Source organism: Brienomyrus brachyistius, chromosome 22 (assembly GCF_023856365.1).
Source record: "Brienomyrus brachyistius isolate T26 chromosome 22, BBRACH_0.4, whole genome shotgun sequence".
In the NCBI taxonomy this organism is placed as follows: domain Eukaryota; kingdom Metazoa; phylum Chordata; class Actinopteri; order Osteoglossiformes; family Mormyridae; genus Brienomyrus; species Brienomyrus brachyistius.
In genome coordinates, this window is record NC_064554.1 from 5,361,852 (window position 1) to 5,382,801 (window position 20,950).

At 47.2% G+C, this 20,950-nt stretch overlaps 1 protein-coding gene across 2 annotated transcripts; it reads left to right on the top strand.

Moving 5' to 3' along the window:
* Positions 1 to 9,211: 9,211 nt before the first annotated feature.
* LOC125718484 (sarcoplasmic/endoplasmic reticulum calcium ATPase 1) lies at positions 9,212 to 20,780 on the top strand. Of its 2 annotated transcripts, XM_048992365.1 has the most exons (25): positions 9,212 to 9,365; positions 9,475 to 9,611; positions 10,314 to 10,331; positions 10,772 to 10,854; positions 12,679 to 12,783; positions 13,122 to 13,260; positions 14,027 to 14,107; positions 14,191 to 14,276; positions 14,428 to 14,725; positions 14,842 to 15,008; positions 15,141 to 15,229; positions 15,702 to 15,804; positions 15,996 to 16,127; positions 16,267 to 16,392; positions 16,579 to 16,797; positions 17,109 to 17,220; positions 17,317 to 17,540; positions 17,638 to 17,858; positions 18,009 to 18,211; positions 18,292 to 18,377; positions 18,490 to 18,623; positions 18,752 to 18,869; positions 19,022 to 19,139; positions 19,712 to 19,748; positions 20,514 to 20,780. In XM_048992365.1, the coding sequence occupies exons 2-24, from the start codon at positions 9,494 to 9,496 to the stop codon at positions 19,714 to 19,716; spliced, it is 2,985 nt and encodes a 994-aa protein (XP_048848322.1). In that variant the 5' UTR covers positions 9,212 to 9,365; positions 9,475 to 9,493; the 3' UTR covers positions 19,717 to 19,748; positions 20,514 to 20,780. The 2 variants fall into 2 exon arrangements, with proteins under 2 accessions (XP_048848322.1, XP_048848321.1); XM_048992364.1 differs by lacking the exon at positions 19,712 to 19,748.
* The last annotated feature ends 170 nt before the right edge of the window (positions 20,781 to 20,950 follow it).

Below are 20,950 nucleotides of genomic sequence, written 5' to 3' on the forward strand. Positions count from 1 at the left end.
GTACTCCTCTCATCCTCCTCACGTTTTGTTCCCCTTTCATGCTCCTTTCTTTCTGTTCTCCTCCCAGCTTCTTTTCATTCTGTTCTCCTCTCATCCTTCCTTCGTTCTTTACTCCTCCCTTCCTCCTCACATCCTCTACTCCTCTCATCCGCCCTTCATTCTGTCATCCTCCCAACCTCCTCTCATTTTGTTCTCCTCTCATCCTCCCTTCATTCCATTCTCCTCCCATTCTCCTCTCATTCTGTTTTCCACCCCATTCTGATTCCATACTCTTCCCTTTCTCCACATCTCTTTATTTTCCTCATCCTTCCTTCTTTTTTCCTGCTCCATGGCTGTCTCTGAGTGGTCCCCCCCCTCTCTCTCTTTCCCCAGGCTCTGAGGCCTCCTTCCTACCTCCTTCTTGTACTTTTCTGTCTGTGTTCAGTATGGGACGGTACAACAGACCTCAATTGTTCTTTACTTCTGTCATAAATAAAACACACACATGCTATAGATGATTTTATCGGTACAACTGAGCAGCAATATCAACAAGACGTCACCAGTACAGTGTTACTGTATAAATATATTAAACTACTACACCAGCCAATCAGGCTATGAAATCCACCTGAAGCTAAGCAGGTTTGGGTCTGGCCAGCAATTAGATGGGAGACCAAGTAGGAAAGCTGGGTTGCTGCTTCTGAGTGCTGGTGTGGCCTACAGGTTAGTCTATCCAGTGGTCTGTGTGGATCCCAGTGCAGTGATGGGGACACTGTGCCACAGAAATGGTTCCATCATTCAGTTGAGACGTAAAAGATGCGTCTTTTGAGCATCTTTCGAAAGAGTAAAGGTGGTACCCGGATGTCCAGGCTAAAATTTCCCACTGTGGCCCTATCACATCTGGCTTCCTAATCACCCCCTATACCTAACTGGCAAATTCTCTCCTGCCCCTTCACCACCTTAGCCACTGTGTGGTGGGTGTACTGGGGCAGGATGGCTGCTGTTGCATCATCCAGGCGGGGGCTACACAGTGGTGGTGACTGGAGTGGCTTCCCATTGGTTCTGTAAAGTGCTTTGCTGTCTTGAAAAGCGCTATATAAATGTGACATTCATTCATACAGGGAGCCAGCGTGTCAGAAGAGCTCCTTTGAATCAGCAGCCTCGTGGACCTTCAGAAGAGACTACTGGTGGGAGGGAGTCACCCCCGCAAAGGGGCCTTGTAAGGCTTATAGCCAAGCCTGCGGTAAAAATAACCAGCTGGGGGAAGACGAGCACTCAGCCTCTCTAATGAGTGAAATGAGGGGCACAGGGGCCTGGACTACAGCCAGAGGGTCTCACTGGAGCACTGTGACAGTCACCACGGCCGAGGTGGAGGTACAGAGGGAGAAGCATTACTGGGTGTGATTCTGTTAGTATTACACTGGGCCAGCTGCAGGCTGGGGGTCGGGGAGGGGGAGGGTGCAGTATTAGGGTTCACACATGTTATTTCATTCTGAACGCACATCTGTGATACCTTATTAGTCTTACTGTAGTCTTGAAGTTTTTCTCATGGCTATGCTTTATACACATATATGTTCTCCTCTGTTTTTTTGCATGCTTTCTTAAAGCGTCAGATACTTCATGAAGTTTCTTCATCATTTTTCATTCTTCATAAAATTTTAATTTGTTTTCATATTTGGTTACAATACATGGCATTTCATTCTCTGCATTTAGCGTAGGTGATTTATACTGACATCCATCTACCTGAATGGCCACAAAGAACCTTAAAACCTTAAGCTGCCTGAGCAGCACTGATTCTGTCCATGATTTTGTAACGATCCACAGCCAATCGCATAGCTGGGCGGATTGGGGATTTGTGATTGGTGGACGCAAGAAGGGCAAGAAAATGTTTTTTGCTTCATTGTTCTGTTGAACAGTTAAGCCCAAGTGCTCATTCCCAATAAACCTTTTTTTCAAACCCAACCCAAACCCAACCTTTTATGGACTCACACAAGATTTATGCTGTAATACTTCTTTATTTGAATATTTTCAGAATTAGACATAGATGGCAGAGACTGAGACAAACAGTGACGGATCAGAAGACTGGAACGAAACCAACGGGAAGGCAAATTAGGCGAGGAAACGAGAGGAAGTTGCAGGAATCCGTGACCTGAGATACACCCGCAGCTCACATGCGCAGAAATGCCGGCCATTTTAACTGGCCGCCCTTTCTGTCATCCACTCGCATGTACTCACATTGACACACATCCACGCGAATCTAACACCACCATAAAGCTTAAAAAGCACTGCTTGTGCACCCTGGAGTAAGCCCATATTATATTGTGCCGATCACTAATCCGAAACAGACCGGGTCTCTCAGCACTACGCTCTGCTAATTGACAGTCCAGACTCAGAGCTCTCTATATTTAACCATTGGTTTCCATACCTCCACACTGGTGTCACTCTCACTATAGCTCTCTTTTCACTATTTCTCTTTCTGTCATCGGGAGATTCTTTCCATGCCACTCCCTTGGTCAGTCACTCAGCTTTGAGCTCTCCTAATATGGCTGCTGCCCTGCGTTACTGAGGCAAAACAGGGGTTAAATATACATGGAAAAATGAGGAATGCCTTCTTGTACTTCTCTATCTGCCTCTCAGTGGATCGCCGCCCTTGTGGCCCTCTACGAAACTACCCTCATCTGCCCTACCGTGTTTATTGAAAGCTCATCATTGTAGATCCACTTTAGGGACAATACAGTAGGTAGGTGTGATTTTCTACACAGATACAGAGGCCTGGTAGAGAGATAAATCAACAGAGGGCGATTTCCTCTGATGCTGCCATGTGCCAGGCATGGCCTGCTGACAGGTGTGAATTCCTCTGCATTGTTCACACTGCCTCATTTCTTGATGGGTATTTCATTCTGAATTAACGTGCACCGGGTGGCAGCAAAGCACACGACAGATTCTTAGGATCCGTACACTGCTCTACCACTCTCCTCAGGTGACCTGCAATCCTTAGGTTCCCAAACCAGTATCTCTACCACTGCATCATCTGCTGGCCACAGAAAATGTTCGAAAAAATAGGTGGATGTGATTGGCGGATCTGCTAATGCATAATGAAAGCAGGAGCAGGCTGATTCTTCGATCCTCTTCTATGAAGACTCCTTATGTGCCATTAACCTCTGCAGTTTTCAGTTACTTTAGTCTTGCTGGTTACAACAGATTATGTAGCTTCACATTATAATAATTTTACACCTAGAACTATGTATGTGATGGTTGCGTTAGCCACCACATGCAAAACAGCTAACCAAGCTTTCAAAATGATTTAAAAATATATTCCTTAAATTGCAGTGATACGGCGTTGTGTTTTTGCTTCCCACAATACGTGACCTTGTTGTCATTTTGTTGTTATACTCTTATACAGTGCTCTGTGTCTTTTTTTGTTGTACTGTACTGTGTTTTCAGATCTGAAGAAGTTACATGTGCATGCCAGTGCTTTCTCCTGCCAGTGAACTTTACAAATTGTAATGTAGAGCCTTGCAGTGTTGAAACTGATGTCTTTGACCCGAATAGGTATCAATTTGCTAATGAAAAATGGTCAGTCAGTGACAATGAGAAAGTGGGAACCAACTATCTTTCAGAATAATGGCTAAAGCAATGCTTATTGTAATTTTCATTTTGGTGACACTGACGAATTCATTGGTGAAAGTATTTGCTTTTGAGACATGAGTTAATCGTTTTTGGCGAGTCGCAGGCTTTTGCAGCTAAACCATAGTATTGTGCTATATGCATGAACTGTTTTGAGAAATGCTCTTGAGTATGTTTCAAAAAGTGTAGAGCCCCTAAAAATTTACCAAAGCAATTGAGAAAAACTGTAATAGGAGATTGATGTGAGAGACCATTTAATTGGTCGATTGAGCTTAGGGAGGAGCCACGTGTCCTCAGGTAGCCCATGAATTCACATATTTGATAAGAGATTACTTTACATTTATTGTGCATTTTGTTGGGTGTATGAAACATAGTTAACAATGCAAAAACATGTGAAACACCAGTATATATATATATATGTAATGGACTAGCACACGGACTAAATACACAAAGCTCAGGGACGGAAATGCAGAATCAATCAGGAATTCACACGAGGTTTGATGAGGGACTGTGGCACACAGGAGGATCGTACGAGCAGGTCCTGACAGACAGATAATACCAGTATTTAGTGAGAGCGACGGAGGAAAGCAGAGAGGGAAGGAGGGAGATTAACCGTGCGCTGAAAAGGTTCATGATTCAAATGCCTGTATGTGCGACACAACATCAGTACCTAAAATACACCGACCCCAAGAACTGTGATTGGTAGCATTCTTTTTTTTATGACAGTGAAATATAAAATAACCAACCCTAGGCATCGTATCAACAGGTCTACAAGGATGGCAGTGCCTATTTCACTTACCTCCATGAAGTATATTCATACTTTACAAGATCACAAAGCAAAATGTTGTGTAGTGACTATTGTTAGAAGGGAAAACCCATAAAATGTAGCAGCTCAACTTTTTTCCAAATTTGTCTCAGTGAATTCAAGCGTGTTGCCATGACAGGATGCCACCTGTGCGATAAGTCCATTCGTGACATTTCCTCGCTAATAAATATTCCACGTCAACTGTTAGTGGCATTATAATAAAGTGGAAGCAATTGGGAATAACAGCAACTCAGTCACGAAGTCCTAGGCCACGTAAAATCACAGAGCGGGGACAACGCGTGCTGAGGCGCACGGTGTGCAGAAGGTGCCAAATGTCTGCAGAGTCAATAGCTACAGACCTACAAACTTCATGTGGCCTTCAGATTAGCTCAAGAACAGTGTGTAGAGAACTTCATGGAATGGGTTTCCATGGCCGAGCAGCTGCATCCAAGCCTTATATCACCAAATGCAGTGCAATGCGTCGGATGCAGTGGTATAAAGCATGTCGCCACTGGACTCTAGAGCAGTGGAGACATGTTCTCTGGAGTGAGGAATCACGCTTCTCTGTCCGGCAATCTGATGGATGAGTTTAGGTTTGGCAGTTGCCAGCAGAATGGTATTTGCCTGACTGCATTGTGCCAAGTGGAAATTTTGTTGGAGGGGGGATTATGGTTGGGGTTGTCTTTCGGGGGCTGGGCTTGGCCCCTTAGTTCTAGTGAAAGGAACTCTTAATGCTGCAGCATTCAAAACCATTTTGGACAATTTCATGCTCCCAACTTTGTGGGAACAGTTTGGGGATGGCCCCTTCCTGTTCCAACATGATTGCGCACCAGTGCACAAAGCAAGGTCCATAAGGACATGGATGAGCAGGTCTGATGTGGAGGAACTTGACTGGCCTGCACAGAGCCCTGACCTCAACCTGATAGAACACCTTTGGGATGAATTAGAGCGGAGACTGCGAGCCAGGCCTTCTCGTCCAACATCAGTGCCTGACCTCACAATTGCTCTCCTGGAAGAATGGTCAAATATTTACATAAACACACTCCTAAACCTTGCTGAGACAACCTTCCCAGAAGAGTTGAAGCTGTTATACCTGCAAAGGCTGGGCCAACTCCACATTAAAGCCTATGTATTCAGAATAGGATGTAATTAGAGTTCATGTGTGTGTAAAGGCCGATGTCCCAATACTTTTGCCAATATAGTAAATATATGCCTAGTCTAGGAGGAAATAACCTGCAAGAAGTTACAGCGCATTTTGACTGCCACCAGGAACCAAGCCGTACCTAATTCACACCACAGACCCACGGTTTTCTACTGTAAAATATGCAAGCTGTAACCGCACTGACAAGGTTACTGCGTGATCAGACTCAGCTTTTTGCGTCACCGTCATCTGATTTGTTGAAATGCATGGGGATATCAGCGTTATGTGCATAGATTATCTGAAGGGGAAACGTATATTCTATATATTATTCATTATTAATAATGTACTGATGCATTCCTGATAACACGAAACTTGACAATTTCTAACCTACTTCTTAACACAAGCATTGCCAACATGACACAACAATTCTCACAGACATGCTGGTGGAATATAGTACACAGTAAATCATGATGTATAACGTGTAAACAGTATATATGCATCTCTTTGGTTTTTACTTCACTAACGCCTTTAGCAAGACGACCTGTCTGCAGTGGGAAACCAGAGCAAGCTGAAACCACTGCAACTAGTCTTTGTTCGCAGTGCGGCTTGGGTACTGGTCAGTTCCTGTATGCCAGTGGAAAATCGCCATAAGTCTGTACAGCAGGATATCTGTATAAAATAAAGTGTTTGTCCATACAGGAGGATGTCAGTGTGCAAAATAAGGTCAGTGTGTAAAATAAGGTATTAGTCTGTACAGGAGGATGTCAGTGTGTAAAATAAGGTGTTAGTCTGTACAGGAGGATGTCAGTGTGTAAAATAAGGTGTTAGTCTGTACAGGAGAATGTCAGTGTGTAAAATAAGGTGTTAATCTGTACAGGAGGATGTCAGTGTACAAAATAAGGTGTTAGTCTATACAGGAGGATGTCAGTGTACAAAATAAGGTGTTAATCTGTACAGGAGGATGTCAGTGTGTAAAATAAGGTGTTAGTCTGTACATGGAGGATGTCAGTGTGTAAAATAAGGTGTTAGTCTGTACAGGAGGATGTCAGTGTGGAAAATAAAGTGTTAATCTGTACATAGAGGATGTCACAGAATCATGTCCAGAAATACGCAGGTGAGTGCCTGTGTGTGCTGCGCATGCGTGTGTGTTTATGTGTCTGCGGTCATGTAAGGTTATATGTTACTCTGTGAGTGCCAAACGTCCCCACAATATGATAAAATCATCTTGACCTGGTGGAGACATTTCTCTGGTCCCCACAAGGGAAAACTCAGTATTATAAAAATCAATGATTGCAATGTTAAAAATGCCAAAAGTGTTATATTTTGTTTGGTTACTTTTGTTAATTTTAGGGCTGGGTAAGGATTAGGGTTATCACGGTTAGGATTAGGGTCATGCCCACAGACATGAATGACGAGTCCCCACAATGATAGGAATATATGAACCATGTGTGTGTTTGTGTGTGTGGGTGTGTGTGCATGTGTGTATGTCACAGCCATAAATACGCACAGAGCATGGCGGCCAGGCTGGTCCCCCTGGTACCACGGTAATCTCTCACATTACTGTTCCCTGCTGACACTGGGAACAGCACCCGCCTCCCAGCTCAGCCCAGTATAGCCAGTCCCATCTCTGATCTGAGCAGGGTCGGAGTGCCAGATGCTGGGGGTGCAGGGGGTTAACACAAGTCTGCACACATGCTGTCTGCAGAAGGGGGAGCGAGATTACTGCAGACTCGGAGCAGTACATTAACACAACTCCCTGCCACATAACATTACAGACTAAGGTAACCTAATCCCTTTGGGATATTAAATTAAATGTCAGTGAGTCGCTAGGAGTGCTCTGACAGGCTGACCCCCCATGCCCTGAAAGGTCAGAGGTCGACAGGTGGGTAAACAGTCAGGGGGGGGCATTATGAGGCCTAGGTTAAAATAATTAGGGCAAAACCATAATAATAAATGCAAGAGGACACACCAGGCACCATAGGCGCTTCAGGCAGCCATTTTGGGAAGGGCGCTACAGGCAGGTTACAAATGAGATCTGTTGTATATGTCTGTCTCTAAGTGGAATTTATAGGTAAGTAAAAAAATCAATAAAACAGTAATAATAATTATTATACGGTAATAGAAGTAATGGTACTGTACTGCACCTTAAGCCGACAAACCATTAAAGCCACAAATATTTCCATGGGTGTTGCAAAGCACTGTGTGCGTTCATTATTACAAACCATTGTATTTAACTCAGATTTTTAATATAATAGGCTTCATGGTAATCTGTTCATAACTATGAGTCGGACGCCTAAATAAATAAATAAGGAGTAAAGTAAAGGAGTAAAATAAATGGAGTAAGATTAGGAGAAAAGCCGCCTATGTGTGACCAATCACGGGCCGGGGTGCGAGTGAAGCAGGCGCTTGGAGGATTTGGGAGCTGGTCAAGTTTTGGTGCCTCATTAGCAGTTTGTGGATCTCTCTGCTTCCTTTGAGGACGGGGGCTCCCTTACTGGCCCGACGAGGACATCCCACACGTGACATCAAGACTGCACTCCGGGGCAATCTGCGTATGCAGTGGAAGTGCTGGCTTCCCAACTCACTACCTGCTGTCTCGCCCTCATATCCTTCTTTCTACCCAAGCAACAGCCTCACACCTTGTCCAGAGCGTTCAAAGGGGTTACAGTGAACGATCTACAGGCTTAAAGAAATGCGCGTGGAGCGTGTAACCTTGCAGGGCACCGTTTCCAGGGAAGCCCGCCATAGCCACCCCAACCTGTGTCGTACCCTGTCTTATTGGGCCCTGTGTGATTCTCCTACTTTTAAGCACTCCATATAGAGGAACCAGGACTCTATTCAGGTACCACTTGGTCAAGTGTTTTTTAATTTTTGCATGCAACCCTACATCTATCTGTTTCTATACAGTTTTATATAGCATTTGAACACCTATAGTCTATTTCTTTTCAGTGTTTGGGATTCTTTTTTTCTGCAGAGTGACGGGTTGCCTCAATGCTGAGCCCTCACCCCCTTAGCCACTCCCCTTCTTCTGTTGCCCCGCCTCTCGTGGCCTTAGCCCCTCCCCTGCCAGTGATGGTGGGTCGTCTGTTAGCCGTGCTCTCTGAGTCGCAGTGTCATCAGAAGCTCAGCATCGTATACTAAACCACGCTGTACGCTGGACGGCTGCCGGTCTTTTAGTAGCTTTTGCATCATGTTTCCATGGCGAATGTGGGAAAACATGCAGAGATCAGCAAGCCCAGCTGGTCCACGAGCTGTCTGAGGTGTGCACGCCCTTCATCGGCAGCCATATTTGTTGCCATCCATGAGCTGTGTGTGCTTCCTACTCGTTCAGACCATTAGTGTTCTGTGCTGTTTTAACCCCTCTGCTTACATGCCCTCTCTCATGAGTCTGTACATTTTAACACGGAGCCACATTCCTTTCGCTCTTCCCACGTCCCCTTCCTCTGCTTGCAGACACATGAGCTGTCTCCCAGCGCCTGTCCCCCCACCCCTAGTGTCCCTCCCATTCTACTGACCATGCATGTTCCAAAAACAGTCTCCATTTTCATTTGATGCAACCGCTTCCAAAGTTGTTGCCCAATTCTTACAATTTGCCCTCCCAATGCCCGCCTATGGCCAGGCTCCACCCCATGCCCATGTGTGATGGACTCATCCAATGAGAAGGGACAGTGGAGTGTGCTGCCACCAATGGGATATGCTATGGCTGTATAAAACCCAATCAAAGTTAGCGCCAGTTCGCACTTTTTGTCAGCCCAGTGCTCCTGCCAGAGGAGGAAAGAGACAACAGTGAGAGGGGAGAGAAAGCATTACCAGGTGGTGGGTACCATTTGACATTTATAGCTATCAGATGAGACCAGACAAGGAACCTTCAAATATGTCTTCGTATAAATCAATAAATGCTGTTCATTTTATCTTTGCCCTGAAGTCTCCCCCAAACCAAGAGGATGGAGAATTCACACACGAAGGCGCCAGCGGACTGCCTGGGTTTCTTTGGGGTGAATGAAACCACTGGCCTCACTCCTGACCAGTTCAAGAAGAACTTGGCCAAGTTTGGCTACAATGGTGAGAACCTGAGTGTCAGTGTGGCAAGGATGGGGCCAGCTGATGGGGGGGGGGGGAATGGTAGCGGAGCTGGGGGACAAGATGACTCTTATGAGGTTACCCCCCGAGAAACCGGTGGGGAGTAGAGAGAGGGTGATGGAAAGGTGAGCAGGAAAAGAGGAAAGACAAGTAGATGTTCAGATGTAGACATATTTTTTGTAGGTATGTAGGGCATGATGATGTTCTGATCTAAAGGGAAGCACATCTGCTATGTCCTACAGTTGACTTGCATGGCCATATAAAGCTCATTCGAGTATGCAGGAGGGTATGGGGGTAGAAGGGTTGAAAAAGACAATATACAAGCTACTGGTAAGTCAAATAACTCTCTGAGATGTGAGGACCAGAGGACAGCAGAGCTTTGTAATAATTCAACAGACACTGAGTGACAGGAACTGTATGCGATGACCATGACGAACCATGGCTTTGAAGACTAAGGGATTTGTGTGACTAGCTGTGTTCTCTGAGTTATTTTGAGCAATTTAGTTAATAGCAAATTCTGCTCTTGTACTACATGAGATGTTGGGTTGTGTCCTGCGCCTTCACTGCCTTCGTATCTCTTGACCAGCTCACTCCATGATATAAAGAGGTTGCAGTAATTTTCTGGGCATCTCTGCTAATCTCCTGCGTTTCTTTTCCCTTGTTTCCAATGGTGAACCCAACCAGAGCTCCCAGCTGAAGAAGGTAGGCGACCTCCCACCTCCTCACCTTGGCTATGCATATGTCACCCCCACACACATCAACACCTCTGCTAGTCACATGTCTTAGGCTTGTCATGTCCCTTCTTTACACCCGTATGTCCTGTAACAACCCTGCCCCTGACCCTGTCCGTCTCTCCCTATGTTAACACATTGGTTCCCCTCAGTTTGCACTGTTACCAAATTACAAATGAGTGCAGAGGTCATTTCTATGCTGGAATGGGATAGTCTCTTCTGCTCCTTACATAATCGACATGTCATGTGCTTAACGTGATAAATGTGGACCTTCATGGTCTGGCTTGACGGGACACAGGACAATTGCTCAAGGTCCCCCACAGACAGAATCAAACATCATGCTCACGCCCAACACCTGAAAAACTCACATTAATTCCTGGTCCATCCTTTCTCTTGCTCTGTCCCCATCAGGAAAGAGCATTTGGGAGTTGGTGATCGAGCAGTTTGAAGATCTGCTGGTCAGGATTCTGCTTTTGGCTGCCTGCATCTCATTTGTGAGTAACTTTCCCCATGTCACTATGAACCTATGAACCTGTGCAGCCCTATTCCTGATTAGCAATAGCAAGCTAACAATTAGCCAAGAAGTTAATGGGAACCTCTAGTCTTCACAGAGAGCAGGAAGAATCAGAAGATTCAGTGCTTGTTGGTTGTTCCAGCCTAAGGCTTGTGTGAAAGGATCAAATGATCCAGATTAGATCAACATCCCCCCACCAACTCCTCTGTATGACACAAATGGCACATCTATTGACTTGGGAGCAAACAGCCAGGAACTGTCTTCCCCGTCTAAGTGTCTCTCTTGGTGGCCCAGTATTCCTTCAGTATGCTTCCTGTGCACCTCTGTGCCAAATACCCCCAGGGCCCTGGTAACAGCACTCACACTGAAATAACATTTGTCTCCCCGAGCGCCAACAGAGTGGACCGGAGTGCCCAGGCAGGGGTGCCCATGCCTGGTCGATTACATCAGTATTTCCCAACCCGGACCACTGGGAGCCATATTTTTCTGGACTGTCTGGCAGGGAGCTTGGAGGGAGCAAAAACATGAACTGTCTCACAGGGAACTGGGATGGAGCAAAAACATGGACTGTCTGGGGGTCCCAGAGGACCAGGTTGGGAAACACTGCGCTACTTGACCAGAATCACGCATAAAATTGCAGCACCTTGTTCAGGTTGTTAACATTGAGGATGTTTGTGCTCCACCTTGTCCAGTCTTGGTCCCACCTTCCACTGTTACAGAAAACAGTTGGGAAATATAAGGTGACCCAGCCTCTCTACTTTTCTCTGGGTATCATGGTTCCTTCCCATCAATGCAAGTTTTGACCTCCTTCTCCCCATTTTCCCCCTCAACCAGTTCCTTTTAAATTTTATTTTGGAGCTGAATAAAAGGGACATTAATTCCCACCCTCCCCTGCACACACTCCCTGTCCTAAGACAGCTGTCAGTACGGCCTTAGAAGGACAGGATCATTTGGGAGTGGCAGGAACCTGTTTATTTTAGGAACGTCTTGAGCCACAGCAAGAAATCATATCCTTCAGGAAAAGGTCAGCAGGAGAAGGAGCAACAGACTGCTACCAGAGGGGGTGACAGCGGGTGATAGAGGGGGTGTCATGGCGGGAGTGGGGAGGGGGGATCCAGGTAGCGGTAATATTACATGGCGTGATTGCAAAACATAACATTGCAAAATAGATCATTAAGAAACCAGGACACGTATAAAACATGAAACGTTCTTTTCATTCATTGACTGGCTCTCGGAATCTTTTTGCTTGTTAATATCGTGCCGTATTAAGTAAAAGTTCATGAGTTAGGAAGTACAGCAAAGGAAAAAGGACTAACCATTACCATTTCCAACTGTGCTTCACTGGACCAGATTCCCCGGTCTAAGGAAGGCAAGGTGTGGCCGTCGTGACACTTACTGCGGCCCTTCTGTAAGTGAAGTACATGAAACATGTTGGGCTAAATGTAGACAAACTGCACTATGCTCATAATCATGACATTCAAACAGCTGTGAAACAGAGGAGGGGCTACAGTTTGAGTATGAAAACATGTCCCACCAGCCCATTATAAGGAATATATCATTAAGGATATGGGGGCTAATACACGCCCATTGGGCAGGTACATTTATCCTTGTAATGCTACAGGGCATAACTACGTTGGTTTGGTAGCAACTTTCGTGTGGAGCATCCACTGAAGAATCCCGAAACGGTAAAGCTGGACTGAACATCAAAGGAAACACAAATCGTATATGAGATCCACGTGGCCTCTTGTGCCTGACCTTAGCTGTCCATTTTGACCTTGTCCTTCTGGATGTCTGTCTCACACAGGTGCTGGCCTGGTTCGAGGAAGGCGAAGAGACAGTCACCGCCTTCGTGGAGCCGTTTGTCATCCTCCTCATCCTCATCGCAAATGCCGTGGTGGGAGTGTGGCAGGTCAGCATCGGCGTGGTAACCAAGTGTGCGGAGAGCGTATCAAGGAGGGTGTAAAGGATGAGGAAAACAGCAGTACTGATCAACAATACCCAAGAAATATTATTAAAAGAGGGAGACATTACAAGACAAAAGGACAGCCATGTTACATTAACCTTGTTACGAGGTTGTTTAACAGAAAAAGCAGCTTTCAAGTTATAGTTAAGGCCTGGAGAAAGACACACGTTACAGCTGAGACAGATTGTAGGAATGGCGTGTAGTAAATAGTCATGTTGCATAAAAAGAGAGGATCAGAGGCACGGCATTGGTGGATAGCAAACCAATGACGTTTCTGTTCCCAGGAGCGCAATGCAGAGAGTGCCATTGAAGCCCTGAAGGAGTACGAGCCTGAGATGGGCAAGGTGTACCGTGCCGACAGGAAGAGCGTGCAGAGGATCAAGGCCCGGGAGATCGTACCCGGGGACATCGTGGAGGTGTCCGGTAAGGCGCGGCGGGCGGCTGCCACGGGGCTCCTCCATCATTGGGGCTTTACATAAGCCAGCTTTGGCGCAGCAGATGTGAAGATGGTGCGGGGGGGGGGGGGGGGGGTGTCCTTCAGAAAGACAGAGATGCCGTCTGCCATGTAAGGCACCAGGGGAACACTGAGAGGGCCAGCAAACTTGCTGAGAGAAGGAAAATGAAGGCTGGGGTATAAATACTACCCAGCACCTGTCTCTCTCCTTGCCTCCCGCTCTCCCTCCCCTCCTCCTTGACCCTCTCGCTCTCTCCCTCTCTCTGGACCGACATATATTACCACACACCTGTTGCCTTCTATATCAGCCTGCTCCTACACGTCTCCCTTTCAGCGTCCCATATCGATGTTAATTTACTGCATTGGGGTCAGCTGAGCAGCGCGACAATCCCTCACTGACCTGTCCTCCACAACCACTTTAATGGGCAGCAAACACAGCAAATGTTGTGAAGCACGAGCACAGTGAATCGGGGTCAAACCCCATAATTAACTCTCACCTTACTGAGATCCTACGACTAACTTTTAAGTTACTGATCCGGACTGTCGGATTCTGATACACCCCAACAAGAGGACGATATGAAAGTGAAAATGTTTACGTGTTCATTCGGTCGCAGGATGTGTGAGGTCTGGACATACTCTGCTAATGTGTAGCCTTTCCTGGCTTTTGATTGTCAAACCCCTAAACATCTTTTCAGCTCCTCAGCTTAATGTTCCTTTTGCCTCTGTCCCGTTCAGTTGGTGACAAAGTCCCCGCTGATATCAGAATCACCTCCATCCGTTCCACCACCCTGCGTGTTGATCAGTCCATCCTCACTGGTAGGCCTTGTTCTGCCCTGCTCCCCTTCCTTTTCATTGCGGGGCTTATTTTATATCCTTCTCCTACTTCCTGTCTCCCTCAGGTGAGTCTGTAAGTGTGATCAAGCACACTGACCCTGTTCCTGACCCCAGAGCTGTCAACCAAGACAAAAAGAACATGCTTTTCTCTGTGAGCTTCCTCCACTTCCTCCTTGTAGTGACCCATCACTAGAAACCTAACCCTGAATGAAGAATCTTTTGTTCCACCAAGATCTTAGCAGTTTTGCCAGCTTGGATCGGGTCAGGGCTCATTTGGTAGCTCTTCCCTCCTTTACCACCAGGGTACCAACATTGCTGCCGGCAAAGCCATCGGCGTCGCCGTGGCCACTGGCGTTTCCACTGAGATTGGCAAAATCCGAGACCAGATGGCTGCCACGGAGCAGGAGAAGACCCCCTTGCAGCAGAAGCTGGATGAGTTCGGCGAGCAGCTGTCCAAGGTCATCTCCCTCATCTGCGTTGCTGTGTGGATGATCAACATCGGCCACTTCAACGACCCGGTCCATGGTGGTTCCTGGATCCGTGGTGCCGTCTACTATTTCAAGATTGCCGTGGCGTTGGCTGTGGCTGCCATTCCTGAGGGTATGTATGTGGGCTAAATACACACGGAATGTATTCAATTACAACTTAAATACACACTCGGTGATTTAATTGCAAAATTATTTGATGTTAGCCCTACGGTGTTGGTGCCCCTGTAGGTCTGCCTGCCGTCATCACCACCTGTTTGGCTTTGGGCACGCGTCGTATGGCCAAGAAGAATGCCATCGTGCGTAGCCTGCCCTCTGTGGAGACACTGGGCTGTACCTCTGTCATCTGCTCCGACAAGACGGGCACCCTCACCACCAACCAGATGTGTGTAACCAAGGTGAGAGATTGAGAGCATTACCTCACACTCCAAGGGCACAACAGAATCCACAGCAGGTCACCGGGGCCACACCACCTGGTGGTCTGCTGTCCACACAGGAAGAAAGTGGTACATCTGTCTGTCTCCCTCCAGATGTTCGTCATTGACAAGGTAGAGGGCGATCATGTCTCCCTGGAGGAGTTCAACATCTCTGGCTCCAAGTACACACCTGAGGGAGAAGTGTAAGTTTTACTGTCACATATAGTTTCAGCCAACACCAGGTCCAGTCCTCCATCAAGTACATAAATATCCAACACTGTCTCTAATCCTATGTTATGTTCATAGATAGGCAAGACAGAATCCAGTCCCCCATCAAGCATACCAACAGGCAGCATTGAGTTCAATCATCGATTAAAGAACAGCCAAAACCGGGTTTAGTTCTTGTACATGCTTACCAACAGTCAATTCCGGTTCCATCATTTAATAAGTATACTAGCAGCTAAAACCAGGTCTAGTCTTCCATGATGCTTTCCAACAACCAACCCAGGGTTCAGTCCAAGTAGGAGTATTAAAGGATACAAAGGGCTGCCACTCCATAAAATGTATTCCTCAGATCTATCAGACTATACCTAACAGACCCACAGAGTTGATGTCGCACAAACTGAACAGATACTGACATTAGTTTGTCATGAAGTGTGTCATTTCTCTTCTCAGCACCAAGGCTGGTGCCAGGGTGAACTGTAGCATTTATGATGGACTGGTGGAGCTGGCTACAATCTGTGCACTATGTAATGACTCTTCTCTGGACTTCAACGAGGTCAGTCCAACCCTCCTTTTCCCTGAACTATCACCAAATCTCTGTTTGTCTCTCCGTGGACCAACCTCCTCCCTATCTGTCTGTCTGTCTGTGTGTACTAACTCCTTGTCTGTCTGTGTCTCTTTCCTCCTTTTCTCTCTGGAGTCGGGTCTCTCATTCTCTGCATCCCCCCCACCCCCAACACCCCTTAGGCCAAGGGCATCTATGAGAAGGTGGGCGAGGCTACAGAAACTGCCCTGTGCTGCCTGGTGGAAAAGATGAATGTGTTTTGCACCGACGTGCGTAACCTGTCCAAGGTGGAGAGGGCCAATGCCTGCTGTGCAGTGAGTATGCTACACCCACTCAACACTGTCTTAGAGACTACACCCTGTCTACAGAACACAAGACATCATTTATGCCAATTCCATCAAAGTGCTCTATAGAATACAGATAAGACGTCTGATCTTTGACCTCCTATTACAGGTGATCAAGCAACTGATGAAGAAGGAATTCACCCTGGAGTTCTCTCGTGACAGGAAGTCTATGTCTGTCTACTGCTCCCCTGCCAAGTCTTCTAAGGCTCCCGTTGGCAACAAGATGTTTGTGAAGGTTGGGTTGCACCAGTGTCATTTCCTTGTTCTTCTCTGAGAGGCATTTAGTCCATCCCATGAGTGTGACTGTTAAAATTTTTTCTCTCTGCATGGGATCATTCTATAATTCTTCCTGCACTCCTGTCCCCACCCTCTGTGTGTAGTTTTGCCATAAATATGCCCATCTTAATACCTTCTTTGACAGGGTGCCCCTGAGGGTGTGATTGAGAGGTGTGCATATGTCCGCGTGGGCACCACCCGCGTGCCCCTAACTGGCCCAGTGAAGGACAAGATCATGGCCGTCATCAAGGAATGGGGCACTGGGCGTGATACACTGCGCTGTCTGGCCCTAGCTACCCGCGACACCCCCCTCAAGAAGGAGGAGATGAACCTGGAAGACTCAACTAAGTTTGCTGACTATGAGGTGGGAGGGAGAGAAAGCAGCCAAACTTTTTCAGTGGCGTTTTTGACATGCCAGTGAGTTTAGAAGGTGATTTTCCAGTGGCCACAGGGTGAGACCTAAGAGGATTGTGGGGCTGTTAGTGCTCCCATTAAGGGTGATTCATTCCTGATTTTCTGGCTGGTAGGTTCATTATGTGTTGACATTTATGTTTTTATTTCATAAAATGAAAACAGAGAATTTTACTAAGGGTCAGGGGAAATATCGTGTGGGGGTTCTGCCAAAATCAAGCACGGGTTATGTAGCTCATGTCCATGGGGTCTCTCTCCCCACAGATGGACCTGACCTTTGTAGGTTGTGTGGGCATGTTAGACCCTCCTCGCAAAGAGGTTACTGGATCCATCGAGCTTTGTAGAGAAGCTGGCATCCGTGTCATCATGATCACCGGTCAGTTCTACGTCTGGCTCCTGTTCCACCCACCTTTTTTCTGCTCCTATGGATTCCTTCATTCCCAGATCACTAACATCTTGCATTCTCATCCAGGCGACAACAAGGGAACGGCCGTGGCTATTTGCCGCCGCATCGGCATCTTCGGCGAGGATGAGGATGTGACAGGCCGCGCTTTCACGGGCCGCGAGTTCGACGACTTGTCGGTGATGGAACAGCGTGAGGCCGTGCGTTTGGCCTGCTGCTTCGCCCGTGTGGAGCCGTCTCACAAGAGCAAGATCGTGGAGTACCTGCAGGGCTACGATGAGATCACGGCCATGGTGAGCCAGTGGGGACCACGCATGCGGATTGGCCAGAAAGGGGAGACAAAAGGCACACTCCCTAAGCTAACCTTACATCTGCTGACTCACTCTTTAGACGGGTGATGGTGTGAATGATGCCCCGGCACTGAAAAAGGCCGAGATTGGCATCGCCATGGGCTCTGGCACGGCCGTTGCCAAGTCCGCATCGGAGATGGTCCTGGCTGACGACAACTTCTCCTCCATCGTGGCTGCCGTTGAGGAAGGCCGTGCCATCTACAACAACATGAAGCAGTTCATCCGTTATCTCATCTCTTCCAACGTGGGAGAGGTTGTTTGGTGAGCACCTGGGACTCTCACCCTGACTGTCCTCTGGCCAGTCAGGAGCAAAGCAGCCCTGTTGTCTCATTGTTGTAAGATTCATCAGGAGCTTTACTTAAACGTACAGCATGCAGGGAGCGGGGTAATTGGTGAGCCTTTGTCTTTTAGCATCTTCCTGACAGCGGCTCTGGGTCTGCCTGAGGCTCTGATCCCCGTGCAGCTGCTGTGGGTGAACCTGGTGACGGATGGCCTTCCCGCCACTGCCCTGGGCTTCAACCCCCCTGACCTGGACATCATGGGCAAGCCCCCACGCTCCCCCAAGGAGCCTCTCATCTCCGGCTGGCTCTTCTTCAGATACCTGGCCATTGGAGGTACCAGACCCAAGATGCTTGGGGGTGGGGGGTGGTCTTGCTCTGAGTGCCTCCCTCCTCACACCCGTGTCGTACCCCAGGGTATGTGGGTGCTGCCACCGTCGGTGCTGCCGCCTGGTGGTTCCTGTACTGCGATGAAGGTCCCATGATAACCTACTACCAGCTGGTGAGCATCGTTGTCAGAGGTCATCATAATGATGAGGGGGCTGTTGCTGTATGATTATTACAGGAGCATTAACACATGCACACAAAGATGATGACTTGTGCCCCCACCCCAGTCCCACTTTATGCAGTGTTCCCCCGAGAACGAGGATTTCAACGGCATTGACTGTGAGGTGTTTGAATCACCTGAGCCCATGACCATGGCTTTGTCTGTGCTCGTCACCATCGAGATGTGCAACGCCCTAAACAGGTCATTGGCTGTGCATCTTTAGTTCCTGCCCAATATGGCCCAAGTCATATCAGTCACAGGGTCACTCAATTTGTTCTTCCTTTTGCAATGCGTGTGGAAATTGACACACTATCCCCTGCCTCCTACAGCTTGTCTGAGAACCAATCCCTGGTGCGTATGCCTCCATGGAGCAATGGCTGGCTGCTTGCTGCCATGACTCTCTCCATGTCCCTGCATTTCATGATCATCTACGTGGACCCCCTGCCCGTGAGTCTCCCCGCGTCCTTCTGCGTGTTCCCGTTTTCTCTTTGCACCATGCTACTGCCCTCTCCCGCTGTTACCCTTCGCGCTCAGTGACGCTCGTGTCTCTCTGGCCTTCGTATCCACCGCACGTGACCCGTGTCCTCTCCACCCTCCAGATGGTCTTCAAGCTGACCCACCTGAACGTGGAACAATGGATGGTGGTACTAAAGTTGTCGTTCCCTGTCATCCTGATTGACGAGGTGCTGAAGTTCGTTGCCCGCAACTACCTGGAAGGTGAGGGCCAGTCGACATGGTCTGGGAAGGGACCTGCACACCACTCAGCTATTCAGGAGGGGCACGGGAAACACCACATGCACACAAATGCAGTACAATCACTCTCCAGGTCACACCTCGACATTTCTTACTTTGTGCTCTATTAGTGATGTAATTCTGCTGGTAGCCATGTCACATGTTCAATCATGTGTCACGTTTAATGTAAATTCTGGGCCTGTTTCATCCTCACCCTGTACCTTTGTAACTCTGACGAAGCTGTTTGTGTGTTTTGTGGACAGTAATATTAATAATCAATCTCGAACTTAAGTTTGGATCACCATCTAATTTTATAATATCTGCAATGTTGTTGATTTCTGAGTTGGTATTTTTATCCTACTACATCGGGTCCCGCAACCCGACCTCGGATTAAGCGGGAGATGATGGATGGACGGATACATCACGATGTGTACCTTTCCCTCCTCCTTTCTGCATTCCTTCTTCTCTATCTTTTCTTTTTTAATCCCTACATGATATCCGAGTTGTTAATCCTGAATGTCTCTTTAATTCCTCCTTGTCTCTCTCACCCATTTCAGCCTAATCCCACTACCCAGTTCCCCGTAACAAAACAAGGTATCCCACAACCCCTCCCCGACTGACTGCTTGCACCCTGGTTTACCACAGTAAACGCTATGCCGTTACATGCCGGCTGGGCATTCGCTCTCTCGCCAGTGTGAGAGACCCCACGTCAAGCCTCTGCTGTCTGCCTGTCTTGTGCCCTCTGTCCCACATCAAATGCAGCAGGACACCATTGGGACATTGGGGTAGTTCTGGTAGACCGTGGGCTTTGAGGCGGGTCAGGCCGCTTTGCCGAACGCTGGGATGTGTGTGCACCAGCTCAGGGAGCTTTTAAAGAGTGACCGAGGTTTGCAAGGTCGCAGACTAAAAAAGACTTAGAAGTGCATGTGTTTAGTATGAATGTTGTAATGCTGATACTATTTAAAACAACATAGTGATTGTACAGGCAAATTTACTAACGCCAGTATAATGTAATATTACTCTGGATGTTAATGATGCTAAGCATCAGAGTCTGGGAGTAACGCTATCGCTGAGAATCTAACACAGTAACACATTACTTGAGGGGGCACAAGTAACTTAGTTATTAGTTACTACTCAAGTATGTATCATGAACAAATAAAATAACTGCATGAAGTACAGGAACTATTAATTAATGATTGATTAATGAGAAACAAACATGGAATTAATATGCTACGGGATAAGACATTAAGTAAGGATATACACTTCAAGTGTCCCACCTCAAGTAAAGCGTTACCACTAACCCTAATGCCCTCCCCACCCTGGGGGTCTCACACACTGCCCTCTCCCACTGCCATGCAGAGACAGACAAGACTCTACTGCAGAAGAAGTGAAACTGAGGAGGAGGAAGAAGAGGAAGAGGAGGCATGCGTGAGACACCAAAAGGGAGAGGGCCCAGGTAGTCAGTAGAAGAGCAAGGATATGAACATGTGAAGATCATGAAGTGTAAAAGACATATGAATAATTCTGTATATGGAATGAGAAGGTGTTAATACATAGGTTACAATTATAAAATCAGTATGTTCTATTATTTTATTCTATGAAAATAAAAACGTGTTTTAGAGAGAACCGTTCTCTGGTTTGCATGGTTTTTATCTTCCATCCAGCAATTACCTTCCATCTTCAGTAGCCATCTTAAGAGTTAACCTGTTATGTGTTCCAAGGGGTAAAATGATTTCTGTATGTTTGAAGGCCTCCCAAATTGCACCCCCCCCCCCGCCCCGCTCATTGAGGCTGTC